Source organism: Pseudorca crassidens, chromosome 17, assembly GCF_039906515.1.
Source record: "Pseudorca crassidens isolate mPseCra1 chromosome 17, mPseCra1.hap1, whole genome shotgun sequence".
In the NCBI taxonomy this organism is placed as follows: Eukaryota; Metazoa; Chordata; class Mammalia; order Artiodactyla; family Delphinidae; genus Pseudorca; species Pseudorca crassidens.
The window spans coordinates 21,010,277-21,035,367 of NC_090312.1; the positions used below are offsets into that span (position 1 = coordinate 21,010,277).

Here is a 25,091-nt window from a genome sequence, read left to right on the forward strand (position 1 = left end):
CAGACCAGGAAGTGTAAAGTTTGTTCATTTTGAAAGAATTGGTTATTCTAGGTCTATTGAATTTCTTTTTTTGAGGCATTTATTCCTCATTATTTTTTAAAATTTTATTTTATTTATTTTTTATACAGCAGGTTCTTGTTAGTCATCCTTTTTTTTTTTTTTTTTTTTTGCGGTACGCGGGCCTCTCACCGCTGTGGCCTCGCCCGTTGCAGAGCACAGGCTCCAGACGCACAGGCCCAGCTGCCATGGCTCACAGGCCCAGCCGCTCTGCGGCATGTGGGATCCTCCCGGACCGGGGCATGAACCCGTGTCCCCTGCATCGGCAGGCGGACTCTCAACCACTGCGCCACCAGGGAAGCCCTAGTCATCCATTTTATACACATCAGTGTATACATGTCAATCCCAGTCTCCCAATTCATCACACCACCAACCCCACCCCCTGCTGCTTTCCCCCCTTGGTGTCCATACGTTTGTTCTCTGCATCTGTGTCTCAATTTCTGCCCTGCAAAGCAGTTCATCTGTACCATTTTTTTAGGTTCCACGTATATGCGTTAATATACGATATTCGTTTTTCTCTTTCTGACTTAATCCACTCTGTATGACAGTCTCTAGATCCATCCACGTCTCAACAAATGACCCAATATCATTCCTTTTTATGGCTGAGTAATATCCCATTGTATATATGTACCACCAATAGTGGCTGTATCAATTTACATTCCCACCAACAGTGCAAGAGCATTCCCTTTTCTCCACACCCTCTCCAGCATTTGTTGTTTGTAGATTTTCTGATGACGCCCATTCTAACTGGTGTGAGGTGATACCTCATGTAGTTTTGATTTGCATTTCTCTAATAATTAGTGATGTTGAGCAGCTTTTCATGTGCTTCATGGCCATCTGTATGTCTTCTTTGGAGAAATGTCTATTTAGGTCTTCTGCTCATTTTTCGATTTGGTTGTTTCTTTCTTTAATATTGAGCTGCATGAGCTGTTTATATATTTTGGAGATTAATCCTTTGTCCATTGATTTGTTTGCAAATATTTTCTCCCATTCTGAGGGTTGTCTTTTTGTCTTGTTTATGGTTTCCTTTGCTGTGCAAAAGCTTTGAAGTTTCATTCGGTCCCATTTGTTTATTTTTGTTTTTATTTCCATTACTCTAGGAGGTGGATCAAAAAAGATCTTGCTGTGATTTATATCTAAGAGTGTTCTTTCTACGTTTTCCTCTAAGAGTTTTTTTTTTTTTTTTTTTTGCGGTACACAGGCCTCTCACTGTTGTGGCCTCTCCCCTTGCGAAGCCCAGGCTCCGGACGCGCAGGCTCAGCGGCCATGGCTCAAGGGCCCAGCCGCTCCGCGGCATGTGGAATGTGGAATCTTCCCAGACTGGGGCACAAACCCGCGTCCGCTGCATCAGCAGGCGGACTCTCAACCACTGCACCACCAGGGAAGCCCCTTCTAAGAATTTTATAGTGTCCAGTCTTACATTTCGGTCTCTAATCCATTTTGAGTTTATTTTTTTGTATCGTGTTAGGGAGTGTTCTAATTTCATTCTTTTACATGTAGCTGTCCAGTTTTCTCAGCACCACTTATTGAAGAGACTGTCTTTTCTCCATTGTATATCCTTGCCTCCTTTGTCATAGATTAATTGACAATCCAAGTTCTTCCAATTCAAGAATATGGTATATCTCTCCATCTGTTGGTATTATCTTTAATTTCTTTCATCAGTGTCTTATAGTTTTCTGCATGCAGGTCTTTTGTCTCCCTAAATAGGTTTATTCCTAGGTATTTTATTCTTTTTGTTGCAGTGGTAAATGGGAGTGTGTCCTTAATTTCTCTTTCAGATTTTTCATCATTAGTGTATAGGAATGCAAGAGATTTCTGTGCATTAATTTTGTATCCTGCTACTTTACCATATTCATTGATTAGCTCTAGTAGTTTTCTGGTGGCATCTTTAGGATTCTCTATGTATAGTATCATGTCATCTGCAAACAGTGACAGTTTTACTTCTTCTTTTCCAATTTGGATTCCTTTTATTTATTTTTCTTCTCTGATTGCCGAGGCTAGGACTTCCAAAATTATGTTGAATAACAGTGGTGAGAGTGGACATCCTTGTCTTGTTCCTGATCTTAGAGGAAATGCTTTCAGTTTTTCACCATTGAGAATGATGTTTGCTGTGGGTTTGTCGCATATCGGCTTTATTATGTTGAGGTAGATTCCCTCTATGCCCACTTTCTGGAGAGTTTTTATCATAAATCGGTGTTGAATTTTGTCGAAAGATTTTTCTGCATCTATTGAGATGATCATGTGGTTTTTATTCTTCAGTTTGTTAATATGGTGTATCACATTGATTGATTTGCGTATATTGAAGAATCCTTGCATCCCTGGGATAAACCCCACTTGATCATGGTGTATGATCCTTTTAATGTGTTGTTGGATTCTGTTTGCTAGTATTTTGTTTGGGATTTTTGCATCTATATTCATCAGTGATATTGGTCTGTAATTTTCTTTTTTTGTGGTATCTTTGTCTGGTTTTGGTATCAGGGTGATGGTGGCCTCACAGAATGAGTTTGGGAGTGTTCCTTCCTCTGCAATTTTTGGAAGAGTTTGAGAAGCATGGGTGTTAGCGCTTCTCTACATGTTTGATAGAATTCACCTGTGAAGCCATCTGGTCCTGGACTTTTGTTTGTTGGAAGATTTTTAATCACAGTTTCAATTTCATTACTTGTGATTGGTCTGTTCACTTTTTCTATTACTTCCTGGTTCAGTCTTGGAAGGTTCTACCTTTCTAAGTATTTGTCCATTTCTTCCAGGTTGTCCATTTTATTGGCATAGAGTTGCTTGTAGTAGTCTCCTAGGATGCTTTGTATTTCTGCAGTGTCTTTTGTAACTTCTCCTTTTTCATTTCTAATTTTATTGATTTGAGTCCTCTCCCTCTTTTTCTTGATGAGTCTGGCTAATGGTTTATCAATTTTGTTTATCTTCTCAGAGAACCAGCTTTTAGTTTTATTGATCTTTGCTGTTGTTTTCTTTGTTTCTATTTCATTTATTTCTGCTCTGATCTTTATGATTTCTTTCCTTATGCTAACTTTGGGGGGGGTTTTGTTCTTCTTTCTCTAATTGCTTTAGGTGTAAGGTTAGATTGTTTATTTGAGATTTTTCTTGTTTCTTGAGGTAGGCTTGTATTGCTATAAACTTCCCTCTTAGAACTGCTTTTGCTGCATCCCGTAGGTTTTGGCTTGTCGTGTTTTCATTGTCATTTGTCTCCAGGTATTTTTTAATTTCCTCTTGATTTCTTCAGTGATCTCTTGGTTATTTAGTAACGTATTGTTTGCCTCCATGTGTTTGTGTTTTTTACGTTTTTTTCCCTGTAATTTGTTTCTAATCTCATAGTGTTGTGGTCAGAAAAGACACTTGATATGATTTCAGTTTTCTTAAATTTACTGAGGCTTGATTTGTGACCCAAGATGTGATCTATCCTGGAGAATGTTCCGCGTGCACTTGAGAAGAAAGTGTAATCTGCTGTTTTTGGATGGAATGTCCTATAAATATCAATTAAATCTGTCTGGTCTACTGTGTCATTCAAAGCTCCTGTTTCCTTATTTATTTTCTGTTTGGATGATCTGTCCATTGGTGTAAGTGAGGTGTTAAAGTCCCCCACTATTATTGTGTTACTGTCGATTTCCTTTTTTATAGCTGTTAGCAGTTGCCTTATGTATTGAGGTGCTCCTATGTTGGGTGCATTTATATTTATAATTGTTATATCTTCTTCTTGGATTGATTCGTTGATCATTATGTAGTGTCTCTCCTTGTCTCTTGTAACATTCTTTATTTTAAAGTCCATTTTATCTGATATGAGTATTGCTACCAAAGCTTTCTTTTGATTTCCATTTGCATGGAATATCTTTTTCCATCCCCTCACTTTCAGTCTGAATGTGTCCCTAGGTCTGAAGTGGGTCTCTTGTAGACAGCATATATATGGGTCTTGGTTTTGTATCCATTCAGTGAGCCTGTGTCTTTTGGTTGGAGCATTTAATCCATTCCCGTTTAAGGTAATTATTGATATGTATGTTCCTATGACCATTTTCTTAATTGTTTTGGGTTTGTTTTTGTAGGTCCTCTTCTTCTCTTGTGTTTCCCACTTAGAGAAGTTCCTTTAGCATTTGTTGTAGAGCTGGTTTGGTGGTGCTGAATTCTCTTAGCTTTTGCTTGTCTGGAAAGCTTTTGATTTCTCCATTGAGTCTGAATGAGATCCTTGCCGGGTAGAGTAATCTTAGTTGTAGGTTCTTCCCTTTCATCACTTTAAGTATATCATGCCACTCCCTTCTGGCTTGTAGAGTTTCTGCTGAGAAATCAGCTGTGAACCTTATGGGAGTTCCCTTGTATGTTATTTGTCATTTTTCCCTTGCTGCTTTCAGTAATTTTTCTTTGTCTTTAATTTTTGCCAATTTGATTACTATGTGTCTCAGCATGTTTCTTCTTGGGTTTATCCTGTATGGGCCTCTGTGCGCTTCCTGGACTTGGGTGGCTATTTCCTTTCCCATGTTAGGGAAGTTTTCAACTATAATCTCTTCAAATATTTTCTCTGATCCTTTCTCTCTCTCTTCTCCTTCTGGGACCCGTATAATACAAATGTTGTTGTGTTTAATGTTGTCCCAGAGGTCTCTTAGGCTGTCTTCATATCTTTTCATTCTTTTTTCTTTATTCTGTTCCGCAGCAGTGAATTCCACCATTCTGTCTTCCAGGTCACTTATCTGTTCTTCTGCCTCAGTTTTTCTGCTATTGATTCCTTCTAGTGTATTTTTCATTTCAGTTATTGTATTGTTTATCTCTGTCTGTTTGTTCTTTAATTCTTTTAGGTCTTTGTTAAACATTTCTTGCATCTTCTTGATCTTTGCCTCCATTCTTTTCCGAGGTCCTGGATCATCTTCACTATCACTATTCTGAATTCTTTTTCTGGAAGGTTGCCTATCTCCAGTTCATTTAATCGTTTTTCTGGGGTTTTATCTTGTTCCTTCATCTGGTACATAGCCCTCTGCCTTTTCATCTTGTCTCTCTTTCTATGAATGTGGTTTTTGTTCCACAGGCTGCAGGATTGTAGTTCTTCTTGCTTCTGCTCAGGGCATGTTTTAATTGTTCTCTTTTTTTTTTTTTTTTTTTTTGTGGTACGCGGGCCTCTCACTGTTGTGGCCTCTCCCATTGTGGAGCACAGGCTCCGGACGTGCAGGCTCAGCGACCATGGCTCACGGGCCCAGCTGCTCTGCGGCATGTGGGATCTTCCCGGACCAGGGCACGAACCCGTGTCCCCTGCATCAGCAGGTGGACTCTCAACCAGTGCGCCACCAGGGAAGCCCTAATTGTTCTCTTTTGACCCTGCCATCCCACTTCCAGTAATCTATCCTGGTAAAAGGGCTCCAAACTCCAGAACTCCACAGTCCAGAGGCCCTCCTTTCCACATGCTGCCTCTCCCCATCTGCACAGGCCTTAATCCAGTCCATTGAATTTCCATACAAATTTTATGGATTTTGACTGGGATTGTATTGAATCTATAAGATCACCTTGGAGAAAATAGATGTATTGTAATGCCAAGCCTTCAGACCCATGGGCAGAGTATATCTCTTCATTTATCATGTCTGCTTAAGTGAACCACAGCAGCGTTTTATCATTTTCAGTATACAGGTATTATTCATCTTTTGTTAGATTAATCTCTAAATATTGTGAGTTTTACCTTGTTGGGCTCTGTTTATTTTTATATTCCCATAAATATTTGTGAGCTTTGTTCTGGTATACAGTTAAGTTACCTGGAAATTGGAAACGGTTTGATTCTTTTGGGTCTTGCTGTAAAGCTTTGTTAGGCAGAAAAACAGAGCAGCACTTAATCCAGGATTAATTTTTCTCCATTAGAGAAGTAAAGCCCTTCTGAGTACTCTGCTTTATGCCTTGTGAATTATGACATTTTCTGCTCTTGCTGGTGTGAGCACGCAATCTTCCTGGCCCTGTGAGAGATCCTCGGGACCGTTTCCTTTGATCCTCCTGGATTGTTCTATCCTCAGCCTTGGGTACTGATCATTACTCAGCTGAATATGCAAGAGATGTCCTCTACAGACCCGCGGGGTTCTCTCTTCTCATGTATTCTCCCATGAAAACTCTAGAGCCTTGGGGGCTTGACCGCACTGTACCCTCATCTTTGTCTCCTCAACTCAGGAAGACCACTGGGATCCTCCTGAGTTCTTTTTCCTTTCCTGTTCCAAAGCCTGGAAACTCTCTCCAACCAATATATTGGAGCCATCACAGGGTTCACCTCATTTGTTTCCCATCTTTCTGAGAACACTGCCCTTCAGTGTCTGATGTCCACTGCCTTGAAAAACTTTGTTTCGTATATTTGTCCATTTTTTCAGTTGTTTTAAGTAGGAAGACAAGTCTAGTCCCTATTATTCCATCTTGGCTATAAGTGGAAGTCCTCCATGCCCCATGATTTTATTCTACAGATTTTATTCTCTTCTCTTTCATTCTATACTTTCTATTCCACCGACCTCATTATAACATTGTAAAAACAACAATAAAATAGCTTTCATTTATGAAACCTTGCTCTATGCCAGGACTTGTGTCACACACTTGATGAATATTATGTCCAGCAACCATGGCTGTAAGTTGGGCTTATTTACTTATGAAGTATTTCCAGCATTTAGAACAGTTGATAGTAATGTAAATGTTCTCAACACCTAGGACTGACAGTGCTAATCTTTTGCCGTATTTTCTTCAGCAAAAGCTAAAATTCCCTTTGTATCTTCTTCAGACCAATTTCCAACCTTCCCTTGCTTAAGGTAGCTTTACTCTGGAGTTGGCGTTCTTCAGGTCCATGGATTTGTACATTCAAGGTGGACTTATTATCACCATTTTACTAATGAATGGTCTGGGACTTAGAGAGGTTAAGTAACATGCACAGAATCATTCAGTTTATAACTGGTGGAACTAATATTGGAGGCCAGGTCTCTCTGGTCCAAAGCCATGTACTTCACTCCAAGAATACATTCATCTTCCCAATGTCCTGTTCAAATCACATCTTTTACCAATTTTGATTGCTATTCCTTAATTAAATATGTTTCTCATCCTGACTTTGTAGTCCTGACGAAACATGACTTCAGTGTACCTAGCCTTGCCTGCTCTATGAAACCTCTTCCAATCATACAAAACCATGTTTTTCCCCAGTATTAAAGTGAATTTTCTTGCTGCTGTGTCATCGCCTATATTTTTTCCTCCATCTGGAATGTCCTCTTCTTCCCCTTTCTGTAGATTAAAAACCATACTGATCTTGGGCTTCCCTTGTGGTGCAGTGGTTGAGAGTCCGCCTGCCGATGCAGGGGACACGGGTTCGTGCCCCGGTCCGGGAAGATCCCACATGCCGCGGAGGGGCTGGGCCCGTGAGCCATGGCCACTGAGCCTGTGCGTCCGGAGCCTGTGCTCTGCAACGGGAGAGGCCACAACAGTGAGAAGCCTGCGTACCGCAAAAAAAAACAAAAACAAAAACATACTGACCTCTCATAGCTCATCTGACAAAATATATCATTGATTCATTCATTTATTCATATCAAATATTGATGCCTGTAAAGAGCAAATGACCAATGGCTATTTGAATCTTTGTTCCTTCTCTCCACTGGGTATTCTGCCACTCTACTCAGAACTCTCTAGCAAAGCATTTTTCATCTCTTCCCCCAGCATTTTGCCATATTTTATTGTAATTTGCATATATACTCTCCCCCTTCTATATGGTAATTTTATCTCTGTATTTCCATGAATGTCTAGCACAGTGCCTTTGTACATGATGGGTGCCCAATAAAGTCTTCTTAAATTGAATTATACACTCAAAATCTGGATATTCTGGGGAATGTAGGAACTGATAAGTATAGTAGTATTTGTTTTTAATTTACTTTCAGCTACTTAAAAAATACTGAGTACAAGAGTTTCTCTTTCTAGTACATCCCTAGAGCCTTTTCAAAACATCCAGGGCTCTGGCCCCTGTGGAGCCTTGCTAGCCAGTGTTGCTCCAAAAAACCGCTGAAACACAAAAGGGAATCTCAGCTCTGTCCTTCCACCCACAGAAAATGGCATTCACATCTTAAAGCAAGTTGGCTGACTTTTGGGTCCAAGCAAGTGATATTAGGCCAAACGTTCACACTGATACAATCCGATGTTATCTTATACCACAAACGTTTTGCTTGGGCTTGGTGTAAGTGACTGTATGTTATTATTATTGCCACATAAAGTGCCACTGCCATGAACGGAGTTGCTATCAATGGGTCTTTTTATGGTTACTGAGCTGCAGAGCGACCCTGCTTGAGCTGGAATGACTGATACAGCGGATTCCTCAGCTAATTCCATGCCAGTTTAGTCCCATTTTATAGCTCCCCCTGCTTTCCACTAAAACAGGATAGTAACTTTGAGATTATTCATTACATAAGGCAGAAAATAAATCATGTATTAGCGCTATATATTATGAGGAAAAAGTATGCTATATGACACAAAAAGTATTCGGCACTGTATAGAAATGCTTCGATTTACTACTATGCTTGTGACACATAATTTTGCTCAGCTGGGTGGATTAACTAAAGAATGCGAAGGAAAAAAATATCTAAAACCAGAATAAGTATTCCAGGCTGCTTCCCTTTATTCAACTCTGTGTGCATGGACATTGCTGATTCGGACACGTACCATATCCTTTTCATTATTCATCCTCCCAGAAGCTAGACAGACTAGAATTGTGCTAAGGTATGTTATGAAAAAGTAATGAATTCTCTGCCATATGCACCCTCCCCACACCGTGCTGCATTGTAGCAATATAGCAACTCCCCAAGGCTTTGGTCCAAGGAGGAGCCTAGCATCACCCTCCTTGAAGCACATCCATTTTCATTCCAGGCCAGGGAGCATCAGTGGGCATCCTTCTGGTACCAATACAATTTAGATCAGTGAGCACTGGCTGAGTACATATGGTGTGCCAGACACCGCACTAGGGTCTACAGTGGATACAATGTGATGCCTGGTTTTGCAGCTCTCATAACTAAGTTGAACTATAAAGAACTTTAAGATACTGTATTAGGAACTATCATTACATGTGGCCTCCCCAACAAGAAAAATGTTGTTCAGCCACCCCTGTAATGATGTATCTGGCCTGTGTGCTCTGATCATTAGATTCTTATTTTAATTTAGAGTTGAGTCCATTCTAACTTTGGTAAAATTCAACAGTTTTCTACCCAGGACTTAATAAAAATCAATGAAAAGGATTAAATAGTCAGGTTGGACCCACAACTTAAAATAGATTCGATGTAATTTACTAAATAGGTACTAATAAATATATGCATGTTGATTATACATGTATATGCAGTATTAAAGTTTAATAACTAAGCCATAACTAGTATGCACAGCTAACTAAAATTTAATTAAAGTATGAGCAGTGTTGCTAACAGTGTCGCCCAAAGGGATGTCACCATCATGGTGGGGTCTAGTTCTTTTCAGCTTATTTCCAGGTTCTGTATCTGTCTGCTCAGTCGCTTCAGTGGGTCTAAAACTGGTCCCATGCTAGACCATTTGCTTAGTTTTTTATTCCAAGGCTGACATACTGTTACAGAAAATTATTCTCTTTTTCTGTCATTGCTCTCAAGGTTCAAGTCTTAAGTCTTCACTTAAGACTTGACTATATTTCATTATATTTCACTACAATCCAAGCTTTTGTTGTTCCTAATTTGCTGTTGCCCAAACGTGTGCTGTGCTGGACTGTAGGATACTCACTATTCTCCACCGTCCACTCTGCATTACTGTCTGTTCCAGCCACATAGATTCCTTGTCAGTACTGAAATTTAGTGATGTGAGGGGTTCTGTAGAACACCCCAGGTCTCAGGAAGGGAAAGAACAGCTTCCAGGCTAAGTGCTTTCTGAAAAGTTTTCTGCATTGTGCGGGAGTTATTGATGCACTTCTTTCTTCCTGGGGTTTTTGTGAGTAATCGATACATGCACGTTTATGTGAAGTCTGTAGTGGGATGACATGATGAACAAAGCACCATGGGAACACAGAGAAGAAAACGATGACTTCTGAAACGACAGTGATGTTTGATGATAATAGTTAGAAATTTTGGTCTGGTAGAGGATGTATGGAAGGGCATTCCAAACATAGGGACTAGCAGAGACAAATACAGTGATTTGTTGAAGTGAGTGGCATGGTTAAAGAATGTGTGGTCCCCGGGTGTGACTGGAGTACAGGTAGATTGAGATGAGATAAAGCTGGAGATGGAGCAAGATTTTCGAGGTCCTTGAATGTCATGGTAGAGATTTTGGAATTTGTCCTTTAAAAAAAAAAAATCTGTCCTTTGACTTTTGCCTAAGCAGGTTTTGACATGATCTAATTTCCTTTTTCCAAAGGAAATTAACTGCAATAGAGTAGGTGGACCAAGATGGTGAAGAACAGTGGCAGGTGGACCAATTAGGGTCACTGCAGTAATCCAAATGAGAGACTATGAACATCTCAGTGAGGAAGGTAGCAGAGAGAGTGGGAGAGTATTTCATTCCAGATGTAGATTAAAGGGACTTAAAACAAATTGTATGAAGGATGAAGAAAAAGGAGGATCAACGCTGAAGTTTGGGTTTCTGAATTGGATGACTGGGTAGATTGTGATTTAATTAATCCAGATTAAAAATATAGGAGGTGGATGAATTTCTGCTGTGGGGGGATTTGTAGGACGGGGAAAGATAGAGATACCACTCTAGCCTAGAGTAATCCTTAGCTCATGGCATGACATCTAGTCATCCGCCTTCTAAAGCAATATCAAGGGACAAGGTCATTTCTATTGCCAATATGAGGAATGAAGCTTAGTTCAGCCAATGCAAGGAGGATGTAGATAGGATTAGTGGCTCTGATACTTTACTCCTTGCTATATCCATACCCTTGATCTTGTATCTTTGCAGTGCCTCCCACAAGAGACACAATGTACCTTCATTTCTCTTGGCTTTGAGTTTGACCAATGACATGTTAGTAAATGTGATGCAAGCAAGGGTTTGAAATGTGCTTGTGCGGTGGGGCTTGCTTGCCCTTTTGTACTTCACCTATCACCATCAGGAGTGCTTTCCCCCGGGTCGCTATTTGCCCTTCACGCAGGTTCTACAGAGAACATTTATGAAGCAGGGCCAATGCAGCAGCCACAGCTTGGAGCCAAGCCACCCAAACCCACACGAGGAAATAAATAATTATTTTACGCCACTGGGTTTTGGTGTATTTTGTTATGCAGTGAAAACTGACTGATACAGCCAGTAAGTGAAAAATATGGTTAAGGATGGTGATCCTCTAAGCTTCTCTTCAGCCCTCCTAAGGTTGAGGGAGGCTGGCAGAGCCCCCAGCTGATCAAATGCTGGTCTGAACAGCAGATGGTGCAACCACAGATGAGGTTAAACAGATCTAGTCACATTAGTGATGGGACCCTTCATGGGTTTTCAGCCACCCTTTGAAAAGCATCCATTTATGCTTATGAATGGCAATGTGCTTGTGTTTCACAGATCACTAGGAACAGAAATTCCACTACTAGTAGTGGATTTTTGCAAACCTTAATTACTCCCGAATCAAGAAGTTCTTGCTATTTTGAATCTCAATTTCTTATTCCATCCTAACTCTTAAATTATTTACACAGCAGGCTGGGGGGAGTTCATTTTCTTTTCTGCAGATGTAAACTATCTGGTCAGATACCAACTTGAAATTCTTCAAGACAAGTATTAAGTAGACCTTTGGCCTTTCTTTCTCTGGGTAAACAATCCAAACTCATTTAACCTTTCCTCAGAGGTTCAATTTGCCAATTACTGACTGTTTCTTTGCTCTTTTCAGAACCCTTTTCTACTTTGTTATATCTCTTCTAGGTTGTAAAGACCAAAATTGGAACGATCTTTACATCTGAACTGGTGCTAAGTATAATCCCTTTATTCTTGGGTCTTTGAGAAGGTGCCAGGTCAGGCAGCTTAAGGTTGGATTGGCTTCCATTGCACAGTTAAAGAGGGTCTGTGCTCTCGTTGGATTTCCCAGCCACACATGGGACTCCCCATCTTGTATCTTTGGCATTGATTCTTGATACTTCAAAGTCTTAATCTGTATTTTGTCTTTGCCATGATCACTCTAGGTTGTCAATGGTTGTTCTTTGTTTATTTTATTTTATTTTTTTTTTGCGGTATGCGGGCCTCTCACTGTTGTGGCCTCTCCCATTGCGGAGCACAGGCTCCGGACGCGCAGGCTCAGCGGCCATGGCTCACGGGCCCAGCCGCTCTGCGGCATGTGGGATCTTCCCGGACCAGGGCACGAACCCGTGTCCCCTGCATCGGCAGGCAGACTCTCAACCACTGCGCCACCAGGGAAGCCTGTTCTTTGTTTATTTTTGTAGTCCTTATGCCGAAACCATGATTTGTGTAATCTAGATTTGAGATTTCAAAAGTTAAAGACAGACACATTAGTTAGGGTAAGGGTGAGCTGTGACAAAGCGAGAGAGAAGCATGGACATATATACACTACCAAACGTAAGGTAGATAGCTAGTGGGAAGCAGTCGCATAGCATAGGGAGATCAGCTCGGTGCTTTGTGACCACCTGGAGGGTTGGGATAGGGAGGGTGGGAGGGAGGGAGACGCAAGAGGGAAGAGATATGGGAACATATGTATATGTATAACTGATTCACTTTGTTATAAAGCAGAAACTAACACACCATTGTAAAGCAATTATACCCCAATAAAGATGTTAAAAAAAAAAAAGAAAAGACAGACACATTAGGTAATTAGAATGAAGACACACCACTCTTGTAATACTAATCAAAGATAGTAATACTTAGTGACTTACTAAGTATAAATATTATGCAAAGATAGTTAAATAATACCATAAAGTATTATTATTAGTAATACCATTTGGTATTTCCTGCCCAAAGGAAAACTGCAAAATGGCATAATTTCCCACTTTTGTAAAAGGGTTCCCCCAAAAAAATGAGGTGAGGAAAATTAACAATACTCATAATAGCTAACGTTTATTGAGTAATAACAATGTTCTGGGTGCTGTACTGTTTTCATGTCTTAGGTTAGGCTCCCCCCAAAAGACTCAGAGATAAGGAATTTGTGTGAATGACTTATTAATTTGTGTTCCCAGGACAAACCAGGAAGGAAGTGGAGAGAGTGGGACAGGAAAGGGAAGAAGTCAAGCAAGAAATTTCAGGTGTGCAATATTCCCCTGGAGGAGCAAGGTCACTTCCAGTTGAGAATGACTAAGGTAAGCCACCAAAACACTGTGGTATTGGTAGCAAAATGGACACATAGACCAGTGGTATACAACAGAGTCCAGAAATATACCTATATGGTCAATTGATTTGCAATGAAGGGGGAAAGGTGATTCCATTGAGAACGATAGTCTTTTTAACAAATGACACTGGAATAATTGGCAGTGAATATGTAAAAAATAAATAAAAAATGAACTTCAGTTCATACCTCACATTATACACAAAAATATATTAACTAAAAATAGATCATGGGCCTAAGTGCAAAACTTAAAACTATGAGACTTCTAAAAGAAAACATAAGAGAAAATCTTTGGAACCATGGATTAGGCAGAGATTTCTTAGATATCACAAAAAATATAATCCATAGAAGGATAAATTGTTACATTGTACTTTATCAAAATTAAGAATGTCTGCCCTTTGAAAGACTTCCTAAGGAAAAATCAAGCCACAAACTGAGAAAATATTTGCAAATCTGATAAAGGACTTGTACCCACAAGATATACAGAACAGTCAAAATTCAACTATAAGAAAGCAAACAACCCAATAAAAATGGGAGAGTTTTGAAGATATGTACATGGCAAATACTTACGTTAAAATGTTCAACATCGTTAGTCTTTTGGTAAATGCAAATTAAAACCACAAAGAGCTATCGCTTCAAATCTACTAGAATGGCTATAATAAAAATACAGACAATTACAAGTGTTGGTGAGGATGTGGAGAAAATGGAATCCTCTTCAGCTGATGGTGGGAATGTAAAATGGAACACCCACGTTGAAAACTAGTTTGTGCTTTCTTGAAAAGTTAAATATATATTTACCATATTACCCAGCAATTCCATACTGAGATATCTACTTAAAAACCAAAACAAAGGGCTTCCCTGGTGGCGCAGTGGTTGAGAGTCCGCCTGCCGATGCAGGGGACACGGGTTCGTGCCCCAGTCCGGGAAGATCCCACATGCCGCGGAGCGGCTGGGCCCGTGAGCCATGGCTGCTGAGCCTGCACATCCGAAGCCTGTGCTCTACAACGGGAGAGGCCACAACAGTGAGAGGCCCGTGTACTGCAAAACAAAAACAAAAACAAAAGAAAGAAAAGAAACAAAACATATGTCCACACAAAGACTTGTATACAAATGTTCATAGCAACATTATTCATAATTGTCCAAGAGTAGAAACAATCTAAATGTCCACCAACTGTGGAGTGGAGAAATAAAATGTGTTATAACCATACAATGGGATACTATTCAGGACGTAAAAGTAAGAAATTATCATTCGTGCTACAACATGGATAAACCTCAAAATTTTTATGCTAATTAAAAGAAGCCAGACACAATGATCATGTATTATATGATTCCATCTATATGAAACCCCCCAAAAGGTAAATCTATGAAGAAAGAAAATATATTAGAGTTGATTATGACTGAGGGTAGGAATAGGGATTAACTGAAAATAGGCATAAGAGATTTTTTTTTGTGGGAGTTTGGGGAGAGTGATGGAAACATTCTAAAACTGGATTGTGGTAATGGTTGCATAACTCTGAAGATTTTCTACAAATCATTAAATTACACACTTAAAAATGGTAAATGTTATGACATGTAAATTATGGCTCAGTGAAGCTGTTTTTTAAAAATAAGACCATATTGTCTTAATATATTTTTTCATGTATAGTTGATTTGCAATGTTGTGTTAATTTCTGCTGTACAGCTAAATGATTCTGTTGTACATATTTATATATTCTTTTCCATTATGGTTTATCATAGGATATTGAATATAGTTCTATGTGTTATACAGTAGGATCTTGTTTAAACATTCTATATATAAAAGCTTACATCTGCTAACATCAACCTCCCACTCCATTCCTCCCCCAAACCCCTCCCCTTTGGCAACCACCAGTCTGTTCACTACGTCTGTGATTCTGTTTCTGTTTCATAGATAGGTTCATTTTTGTCATATTTTAGATTCCACATATAAGTGATATCATATGGCATTTGTCTTTCTCTTTCTGACTTACTTCACTTAGTATGATAATCTCCAGTTGCACCCAAGGTGCTGCAAATGGCATTATTTCATTCTTTTTTATGCCTGAGTAGTATTCCACTATAAAAATGTACCACATCTTCTTTATCCATTCATCTGTCAATGGACATTTAGGTTTTTCCATGTCTTGGCTATTGTGAAGGTGCTGCTGTGAACATAGGGGTGCATATACCTTTTTGACTTACAGTTTTGTCTGGATATATACCCAGGACTGGGATTGCTGGATCATATGGTAATTCTAGTTTTAGCTTTCTGAGGAATGTCCATACTGTTCCCTAGTGGCTACATCAACTTTCATTCCCACCAACAGTGTAGGAAGGTTCCCTTTTCTCCACACCCTCTCCAGCATTTGTTATTTGTAGACTTTTTAATCATGGCCATTCTGATCAGTGTGAGGTGATACCTCATTGTAGTTTTGATTTGCATTTTTCCAATAATTAGTGATGTTGAGCATCTTTTCATGTGCCTATTGGTCATGTGTATTTCTTTTGGAGAAATATTTATTTAGGTCTTCTGTCCATTTTTTGACTGGGTTGTTTGTTTTTTTGTTGTTGTTGAGTTATGTGAGCTGTTTGTATATTTTGGAAATTAAGCCTTTGTCGGTCATATCATTTGCAAATACTTTCTCCCATTCTGTAGTTTGTATTTTCATTTTGTTTTTGGTTTCCTAGGAAGATCATATTGTATGTACAATTTTGCATTCCACTTTTTTCACTAAAAACCATACCATAAATATTTGTTAATGTCATTAAAGACAATTCGAAAACATCTTTCTAATAACTACTTACTATTTCTTTCTATGCCCTTGCCCAAGATTTATTGAATAGTTTCCTGTAGATTGTCTATGATTTTTGAAAATAATGTTTTGTTTAACCTCTTTGTGTGCAGTAACTGTGTGACCTCAGACATGTTAACCTCTCTGAGCTTTAATTTTCTGATAGAAAAACGGGCATAATTAACAGTTCCTATTTCTTAGGACAATATAGCTATCCCGGGCATTATATAAAATCAAGTGTGAAACACTTAGCATGGTAACGACAAAAGCCATCTAGATGTTAGCCATCATTATTGCCATCAGCAAACATTACAAAACTTTAAATTTATGATTATTCCTCAGAATAGAATAACAACAGTGAAATCTCAGGGCTCATTTTTTAAGAAAACACTGCTCTCTAAATTAGAAGTAGGAAAACCCATTCTTGGCTCTTTTCCGCCCCCCTTCATGATACTGGGAACCCAAAATGATTCTTTGGATTCTTACTGTGATGCTATGGACAGCTCTATGGCTCTAAGTTTCTTATTTCTCCAACCACAACCCATCAGTCCTGTGATTTCTCTCCTAGTGGGGGATGGACTAGGTGGCCTTGGATAAAAATATTGAACAAAAATGACCATGGGTGACAATGAATTATATGCTTTCTCATAGGTAACATACTTGCCTTTTCATAAGGATCACTAGAGCCTAAATCTAGAGATGGAACATGGGGTCTTCAAGTCTCTCTAGTAAAGTTGATGGGGAAAATTGTTGGTCACTGAGTGCTCAAATCACAAACCACTTTGCATGTGGTTGTCCTGCCCAAATTCCTTAGTGTGGTGTGCAAGGACCTTAGTTATTTACCCACTATTTATTTCTTCAGCTTCATCTCTTCCTTCACTCTCCCTCCAATGTGATACTAAAATCATAATGTAGGTCTTGCCATTCCCCACAATGTGCCACACTTTCTCTTCCACAAGGCTTTGTACATTATGTTTCCCTGCCTTGAACCCTCTGTACCTATCCCTACTCCCTTTATTTGACTAACTCCTACTTATAATGCTGGCATCATCTTAAAAACTACATCTTCGAGAGACCTTCAAGATGGCGGAGGAGTAAGACGTGGAGATCACCTTCCTCCCCACAAATACCTCAAAAATACATCGACACGTGGAACAACTCCTACTGAACACCTACTGAACACTGACAGAAGACCTCAGACTTCCCAAAAGCTTTGTTTTTACCATTTGTCCTAGGGTTCTGTCTATTTATTTTTTTTAGTGTAGCTTTTAGCGCTTGTTACCATTGGTGGATTTGTTTTTAGGTTTGGTTGCTCTCTTTCTTTCTTTTTTTTATTACTTTTTTATTAAAAAATTTTTTTTTATTTTAACAACTTTATGTATTTTCTTTTCTTTCTTTCTTTCTTTCTTTCTTTCTTTTTCTCCCTTTTCTTCTGAGCTGTGTGGCTGAGAGGGTCCTGATGCTCCGGCCGGGTGTCAGGCCTGAGCCACTGAGGTGGTCATGAACCTAGGGGCAGGAAGGCAATAAAGATGCAGACCTACTAGAGAATGGACTTGAGGACACGGGGACAGGGAAGGGTAAGCTGTGACAAAGTGAGAGAGTGACATGGACACATATACACTACCAAATGTAAAACCGATAGCTAGTGGGAAGCAGCCGCATAGCACAGGGAGATCAGCTCGGTGCTTTGTGACCACCTAGAGGGGTGGGATAGGGAGGGTGAGAGGGAGGGAGACTCAAATGAGAGGAGATATGGGGATATATGTATATGTATGGCTGATTCACTTTGTTATAAAGCAGAAACTAACACACCATTGTAAAGCAGTTATACTGCATTAAAGATGTTAAAAAAAAAAAACAAACCAAACACTACATCTTCTTGGAAGTTTTTCTGTTCCCAAGTCCAACTTTCATGCTCCATCTTTAAGCTCCCATGGCACCCTGTCATTACCCTTACTGGATTTGAATTACCTGTTTATTTGCCTTCTGCCTAATCACATTATGTGGCAGCCATGAGGTTGCGTCACTTTGATCTCCCTTCAAGAAAGAACTTGCTGTTTAACTGGGAGGAGTGCAGTTAGCTGACAGCCTCCAGCTGTTAATGCCTTCAAGATCTGCCCCAGCTTTCAAGCTGAGACCACGACCTTTTCTGGCAGCCCCAGCCAATGACTGAGCATAATAGCAGTACTAGGGCCCACTCAGAACTCCTTTAGCGGGAAATCTTTCAGTTGGCCAACTTGGTCAGATCGGCATGGTGGTCTCAGGCGCTCTCTGCCTCATCATACTTCTTCCCTCTTTCCCTTCACAGATGTCATATCTGCTTTTTGGGCTGAAGGATTTCCCTTCCCAATCCTGTTTCCTCACCCTTGAACTTTCATGGTATTTCTCTCCAGTAAACCTCTTGCACTCCTAAATTTGCACTGCATCTGCTTTCTAGAGAACCTGACTAACACAGACTATGAGCTTTTTAAAGGGAAGGACCATATTCTTTGCAAACTCTATCTCTAGCTCCCAGGGCAAGTCACAAGAGGATCTCAAAAAAATGATCATGGAATAATTGAATGAATGACTGAACGAATGATTGCTCAAGATAATGGTTAACATTGAATGATGTCTTGATCTTATATAAGTCACAGATGCCAGTCAACATTCAAGAACATTCTGATTTGAAGACTCCGTTTCATCCATGAAATGCATTGTAGGAATGACATAATTGTGCATTTTGAGGTGGGTATTTTCCAGTCGTTGGATTTATGCCAAATATATAATTTACCCCTTAAGAGAATCCCATGGGCTAATGTAGTTGAGTATGAGTCATAATAGATATTTGGACTTGAAGTTACACAATAGCTATAAAATTATTGTTTACTATCAAAATAGCAAATTTTAAATATTACTGCTCATGCCTAGAAACCTTGTCTAAAGGTTGCTCTATAAAATAAAATCCGAAGACATTAAAAGTTTTTCAAAACCTGGGCCTTCTTTATTTGGCACCTGTCACACTACCATCTGCAGGAAGGACCTAGTCCCCCAGTAGATTGTGAACTGCTTCTGGGCAAGCATGCCACGCACTTCTTTGTATCCAATCCCTCCCACCCTAACCTAGCCCCTAGCATCTACTAGAGCTGCTTTGTACTGGAAAACAATGGATTTCAAATACCTCAATTGAAATGCAAGCTTCATCACTTACTATTTTTGACCTTCACCTTCTAAAACTCTTCCTTGTTTTTCTCACCTTTAACTCCGTCTCATAAGAATTAGTGAGATTTGGAGATAATATTTCCTCTCTGCTCCTTTCTCTCTCTCTGCTCTCACTCTCTCCTTCCACGCCCCCCATCTTCCTTCTTTCCTCTTTCGCTTCTTTGCTCACCCTTTCCTCTTCTGATTTTTCCTTCCTCCCTCCCTCCCTCCCTCCCTCCCTCCCTTCCTTCTTTCCTTCCTTCCTTCCTTCCTTCCTTCCTTCCTTCCTTCCCTCCCTCCTTCCTTTTATTCCCCAAACACTTATTAAATATCTACTATGCCAGGTGCTTTGGAAGCAGTGGTGAATAAAGCAGAGAAGGCTTAAGGCTTATGTCCTCCTGGACCCTCACAGTGGGGGTGGAGGTTATCAAAAATAATTAACCAGGGACTTCCCTGGTGGCGCAGTGGTTAAGAATCCGCCTGCCAGTACAGGGGACACGGGTTCGAGCCCTGGTCCGGGAAGATCCCACATGCCGCAGAGCAACTAAGCCCGTGCGCCACAACTACTGAGCCTGCAAACCACAACTACTGAGCCCGTGTGCCTACAGCCCGTGCTCCGCAATAAGAGAAGCCACCACAATGGGAAGCCCGCTCACCACAACGAGGAGTAGCCCCCGCTTGCTGCAACTAGAGAAAGCCCATGTGCAGCAACGAAGACCCAACACAGCCAAAAATAAAAAAGTAAAATAAATAAATTTATAAAAAAGAAATAATAATAATTAACCAAGCGAAGGGGTGTGGTGGTCCACAAACTGCCTCCCTCCCCAAAGACGTCCATGTCAAATCCCTGGTGTCTGTGAATGTGACTTTATTTGGAAAAAAAAGGGTCTTTGCGGATGTGATTAGGCCGAGGATCTTGAAATGAAGAGACAACACTGGGTTATCTGGGTGGGCCCTGAATGGACACTGCCAACAGTTTGGGCATCTGGCCTCCAGAACTGTGAGAACACATTTCTATTGTTTTCAGCCAGCAAGTTTGTGATAATTTTTTATATCAGTCACAGGAAACAAACACAAGGGGATATTTATTTTTTTATTTATCTATTTTGTTTTATTTTATTTACATCTTTATTGGAGTATAATTGCTTTACAATGGTGTGTTAGTTTCTGCTTTATAACAAAGTGAATCAGTTATACATATACATATGTTCCCATAACTCTTCCCTCTTGCGTCTCCCTCCCTCCCACCCTCCCTATCCCACCCCTCTAGGTGCTCACAAAGCACCGAGCTGATCTCCCTGTGCTATGCGGCTGCTTCCCACTAGCTATCTACCTTACATTTGGTAGTGTATATATGTCCATGCCACTCTCTCGCTTTGTCCCAGCTTACCCTTCCCGCTCCCCATATCCTCAAGTCCATTCTCTAGTAGGTCTGTGTCTTTATTACAGTCTTACCCCTAGGTTCTTCATGACCTTTTTTTTTCTTAAATTCCATATATATGTGTTAGCATACGGTATTTGTCTTTCTCTTTCTGACTTACTTCACTCTGTATGACAGACTCTAGGTCTATCCACCTCATTACAAAAAAGGGGCTCTAATCTAGACCAGGGGAACTGGGAAATGGCTGTGCGTAGACCTTGGTCCTCCCCATGTTTCCTGTCTTCTGTCTCCTATAGCACTTCAGGATAGTGTCTCGTTTTCTAGACTCTACATCCTTTCCTCTCTGTTTGGCCCACTCTCACCTTTCCCCTGTCTGGGAAGTTGGAGATGAATTCTTATAGGTCTGATTTGGACCCTCCTTGCTATAGATTCTTTGAGGTCTGTACTCCACATTTCTAGAAGTACACCACTGACCTCCATCAGCCTGGGCATTGACAGAGAGAAGGCACACTTTGCCAGCAGGCAGTACTTCCTAACATAGGACACTGTGATATGTCGTATAAAGGGCACAGGTGAGCATCACATTTTTGTTTCTATTTTTTATTCTATTTTTTGGCCGTACTGCACAGCATGCAGGATCCTAATTCCCCAACCAGGATTGAACCCGTGCTCCCTGCAGTGGAAGCGCAGTGTCCCAACCACTGGACCTCCAGGGAAGTCCAAGTTCTACATTTTTATTCAGCTTCTGATACCAATCGATTGTTTGATCTTTGGTGAGACATTTAGGTTATTTATGCTTCAGTTTCCTTATGTGTGAAATGAGGGTTTGGGATGAGTTTAACCCTAAAGTTCTCTTCTGGCTTTAAAAATAATCTTCATCCCATAGTCAAATGTTTTTTTACTTTTGTGGAAAAAAAAATTTTATGCAACTTGACTTGGGATCCTATATAACTAATTCTGTAGATAAGAAGTTCTGAAAGAACATTATCTAAAAGGAAGAGGATTTGCAACTCTTAGGTACTGTGTGTCTGTTGGTTTTGCCCAGCCCAGGTAATTCCCCATGTCAGATGTACAGGTAATCACAGGTCTTCAGCATGCTCCCAAAACATACAACTCAAGTCAATCTTTGGGAATTTGTTTTTTAAAAATGCCATGAGTTTCACAGTGTCATGTCTATGGGTAAGCTTAAACAAGTAGTATAAGGTAATTTATTCAACCAGAAGAGGTTCCCCATCACACTTCCTTCATAAGACTGGCAATAATCAGGTGCTGGTTGCCTGTGATAGATTATTCATCATTCTAACAAATCTCTGGATCTGTGCTCTAGGCAGACCAAGTTGAAACACGCCTGTTCTTCCCTCACTCTCTTCTCTCTCTGTCTCTCCCCTACAAGCTATGTGACACTGGATGATATTAGTCACTTATATACATCAATAGGTATATTCATCAAGCAGCCCACTTCTTTGCCTGGCACTGTAGGAATCAGAAATGTACAAGACAGGAATGGTCCATGCCATCGAAGAACTTACCTGGGCAAAGGTAGCCAAGAATTCATGTCCGCAGTAAGGGGCAATATAGGAGTGACTGAATTTGTTGTAGAAACAGAGAGTAGGAAACAAACACTCTGGTCTGGAATCCAGCCCATGGATGTAAGCTATCCAACTTACCATAGGGATCCTAGCACCTAGCACAGTTTATCCAATAAAGCAAGCACTCAATAGATATGAATTGAATGGATAGATGTATGGTCTTTAGTGGGCAGGGATGGTCAGGAGAAGGTTTCTAGAAGAGAAACTTGAGTTAGGATTTAAAGGATTGAGAGGCATCAGATGATATAAGGCAAGAGGAAACTTCTAGAGGAATATAAGCAAAGCTGCTGAAATAGACTCCGCATAGAGATAAAAGTAGGATTTGGATGCAAAATTAATGCTGAGGTTGATTCTTAAAAGGTTAATGTCCTTTCAGTTCATGGATCATCCATTGTTGAATAGTCAGAGTCTGCTTCTAGCATTTGTTAATTTTGACAGTGGGAACAAGAGGTTCAAGGACCTGGAAGAGATGCACAGCCTCCCTCTGCGGCTGACCTGCAAAAGACTTTCCTAATTGGGTGCCAACATTTTCGTGTGTTTCTTAAACTTTCAACTATGTAGTGGGAATCGTTAGTTGGGGGTACCAGATTAGTGTGGCTATCAGCTGCTTAGCCTAAAGAGGTATTGTTTCATGGTAAAAGGAGCTGGAGTTGTCATCCTACGACTTACGCCATTGAGAATTGTCCCAGGGAGAGGCTATTTTCCAAAATTTTCTAGAAACTTCATAAAGGATGACCAGGACCATGTTCAGGACCATGACTCTTCCTAACCCTCCTTTATTCTGCTCCTTGGACTTGGTTCTCTACATCTGAATGTCCAAATCTGGTCTTTCTTTCTTGCTCACATCCTTAATAGTTTTCATGGAGTCAGGTAGCTTAGCAAAGACAAATTGCCTATGAAGATGCTCCATTTACAATCCGTATGGTTTCTATTACTCACAGAATCAGAACTAACGTTCTTACTCTATGTCAGAACTATCACCAGACCTTTTTTTTTCTTAGATTCCATATATATGTGTTAGCATACAGTATTTGTTTTTCTCTTTGTGACTTACTTCACTCTGTATGACAGACTCTAGGTCCATCCACCTCACTACAAATAACTCAATTTCGTTTCTTTTTGTGGCTGAGTAATATTCCATTGTATATATGTGCCACATCTTCTTTATCCATTCATCTGTTGATGGACACTTAGGTTGCTTCCATGTCCTGGCTATTGTAAATAGAGCTGCAATGAACATTTTGGTACATGACTCTTTTTGAATTATGGTTTAGTGGTAAGACGGGAATAAAGACACAGACCTACTAGAGAATGGACTTGAGGATATGGGGAGGGGGAAGGGTAAGCTGGGACAAAGTGAGAGAGTGGCATGGACATATATACACTACCAAACGTAAAATAGATAGCTAGTGGGAAGCAGCCGCATAGCACAGGGAGATCAGCTCGGTGCTCTGTGACCACCTAGAGGGGTGGAATAGGGAGGGTGGGAGGGAGGGAGATGCAAGAGGGAAGAGATATGGGAACATATGTATATGTATAACTGATTCACTTTGTTATAAAGCAGAAACTAACACACCATTGTAAAACAATCATACTCCAATAAAGATGTTTTAAAAAAAAAAAGAAACTATCACCAGAGTTCTTTGGACCTCATTTCTGTCCCCTTAACCTACATCTCAGTTTCTGCACTTGTATATTTGCATAATGAAAAGTTAAATATCAGAGTGTCTATAGGGATGCAGTTTGGTCTGTAGAACATTGACTTCAAAGCTGAAGACCTTTGTTTGAGACTAGATTCTGTCACAGATGAGCTATCTGGCCCTCCCTTTTCTAAGCTTCCTTTTTCACCATGGTAAAATAGGAAGAATAATACTTAACTTGCTATCCTCACAGGATTATGGAGAAGAATCTAGTGGGATCGTGCATGGGACAGCCTTTGTAAAATGTAAGGTACGTAAAGATGTAGAGAAGTTGTTTTCATTTTTGAGTCTTCTCTCAGTATATGGCAGTCTCACATTACTAAGTGTTTCTATTCCATTGTACAGATAGCTACTGAAATCCTAAGACTTTCATAAAACCTGAGTCAGGTAAGTGTTGATGACGTCTCTGGAATTTCACAATCTCAGAATTTGCTTCTATAGCTTCTTATCTTTTTTTTTTTTTTTTTTGCTTCTTATCTTTTATGCCAATCTCTAAATGTCCTCTTGCCCCTGTGACTAACACTCTGGAGCGCTCAATTATATCTGTCGAATTAACGTATGAATGACTCAATGTCTATTAGTTAAAATAGTCTAGGCCATGCTTCGATAAGCTCTGAAACCTCAGTAAGTTAGCCCAGTAAAACTCTATTTCTCACTCATGTTAAATCTGATACAGATCAGTGAGGCAGGGGGAGGCCTCCAGTGACTCAGAGGGTCAGAGTTTTTCTGCATTGGATCAAAACATGGTTTCCAAGATTGCGGCAGGGAAGGAAAAGAAAGATGGAGAAAGTTCAGAGGGTTTAACTGGCCTGGTCTAGACATGACAGATGTCATTTCCACTCACAGCCTATTGGCCAGAACTAATCATAGAGACCAACCAAACTGCAAAAGAGGCTACGGAATTCAGGGGAGCAAATTCTAAGTGCCAAATTATTTGCTGAGCGCTAACCTCTCTGCAGAACAATGCCCTCCATCTCAACAAGAGTCTTGCCCATTACATTTCAGATACTGTTCTGGGCACAAGGAAACAGCAGTACGTAAGACAGACAAATTCCCTGATTTCGGAGGGTAGGTTGAGGTGAAAGAGTGAAAACACTCTGGCTGCACTCTCATTTTACAGTATCATGTATTGATACTATCCTTCCACTTCAATTATTGTTT

General features: G+C 40.1%; 1 protein-coding gene across 4 annotated transcripts in view; it reads left to right on the forward strand.

Moving 5' to 3' along the window:
• The window catches only part of SAMD12 (sterile alpha motif domain containing 12), a 456,644-nt gene extending 432,346 nt beyond the window's left edge, over nt 1-24,298 (forward strand). The window contains exons 5-8 of one of the 4 annotated variants that reach the window (XR_010936194.1): nt 13,146-13,265; nt 18,717-18,807; nt 24,124-24,180; nt 24,276-24,293. Coding sequence is in view for 1 of the 4 variants with exons in the window: in XM_067711427.1 (XP_067567528.1) it covers nt 13,146-13,264 (119 nt within the window). In the remaining 3 variants the exon portion in view is untranslated. Of the gene's footprint in view, nt 1-13,145; nt 13,266-18,716; nt 18,820-24,123; nt 24,181-24,275 lie in introns of those variants that run through there. The other 3 variants (XR_010936195.1, XR_010936192.1, XM_067711427.1) reach the window with 3 other exon arrangements.
• The last annotated feature ends 793 nt before the right edge of the window (nt 24,299-25,091 follow it).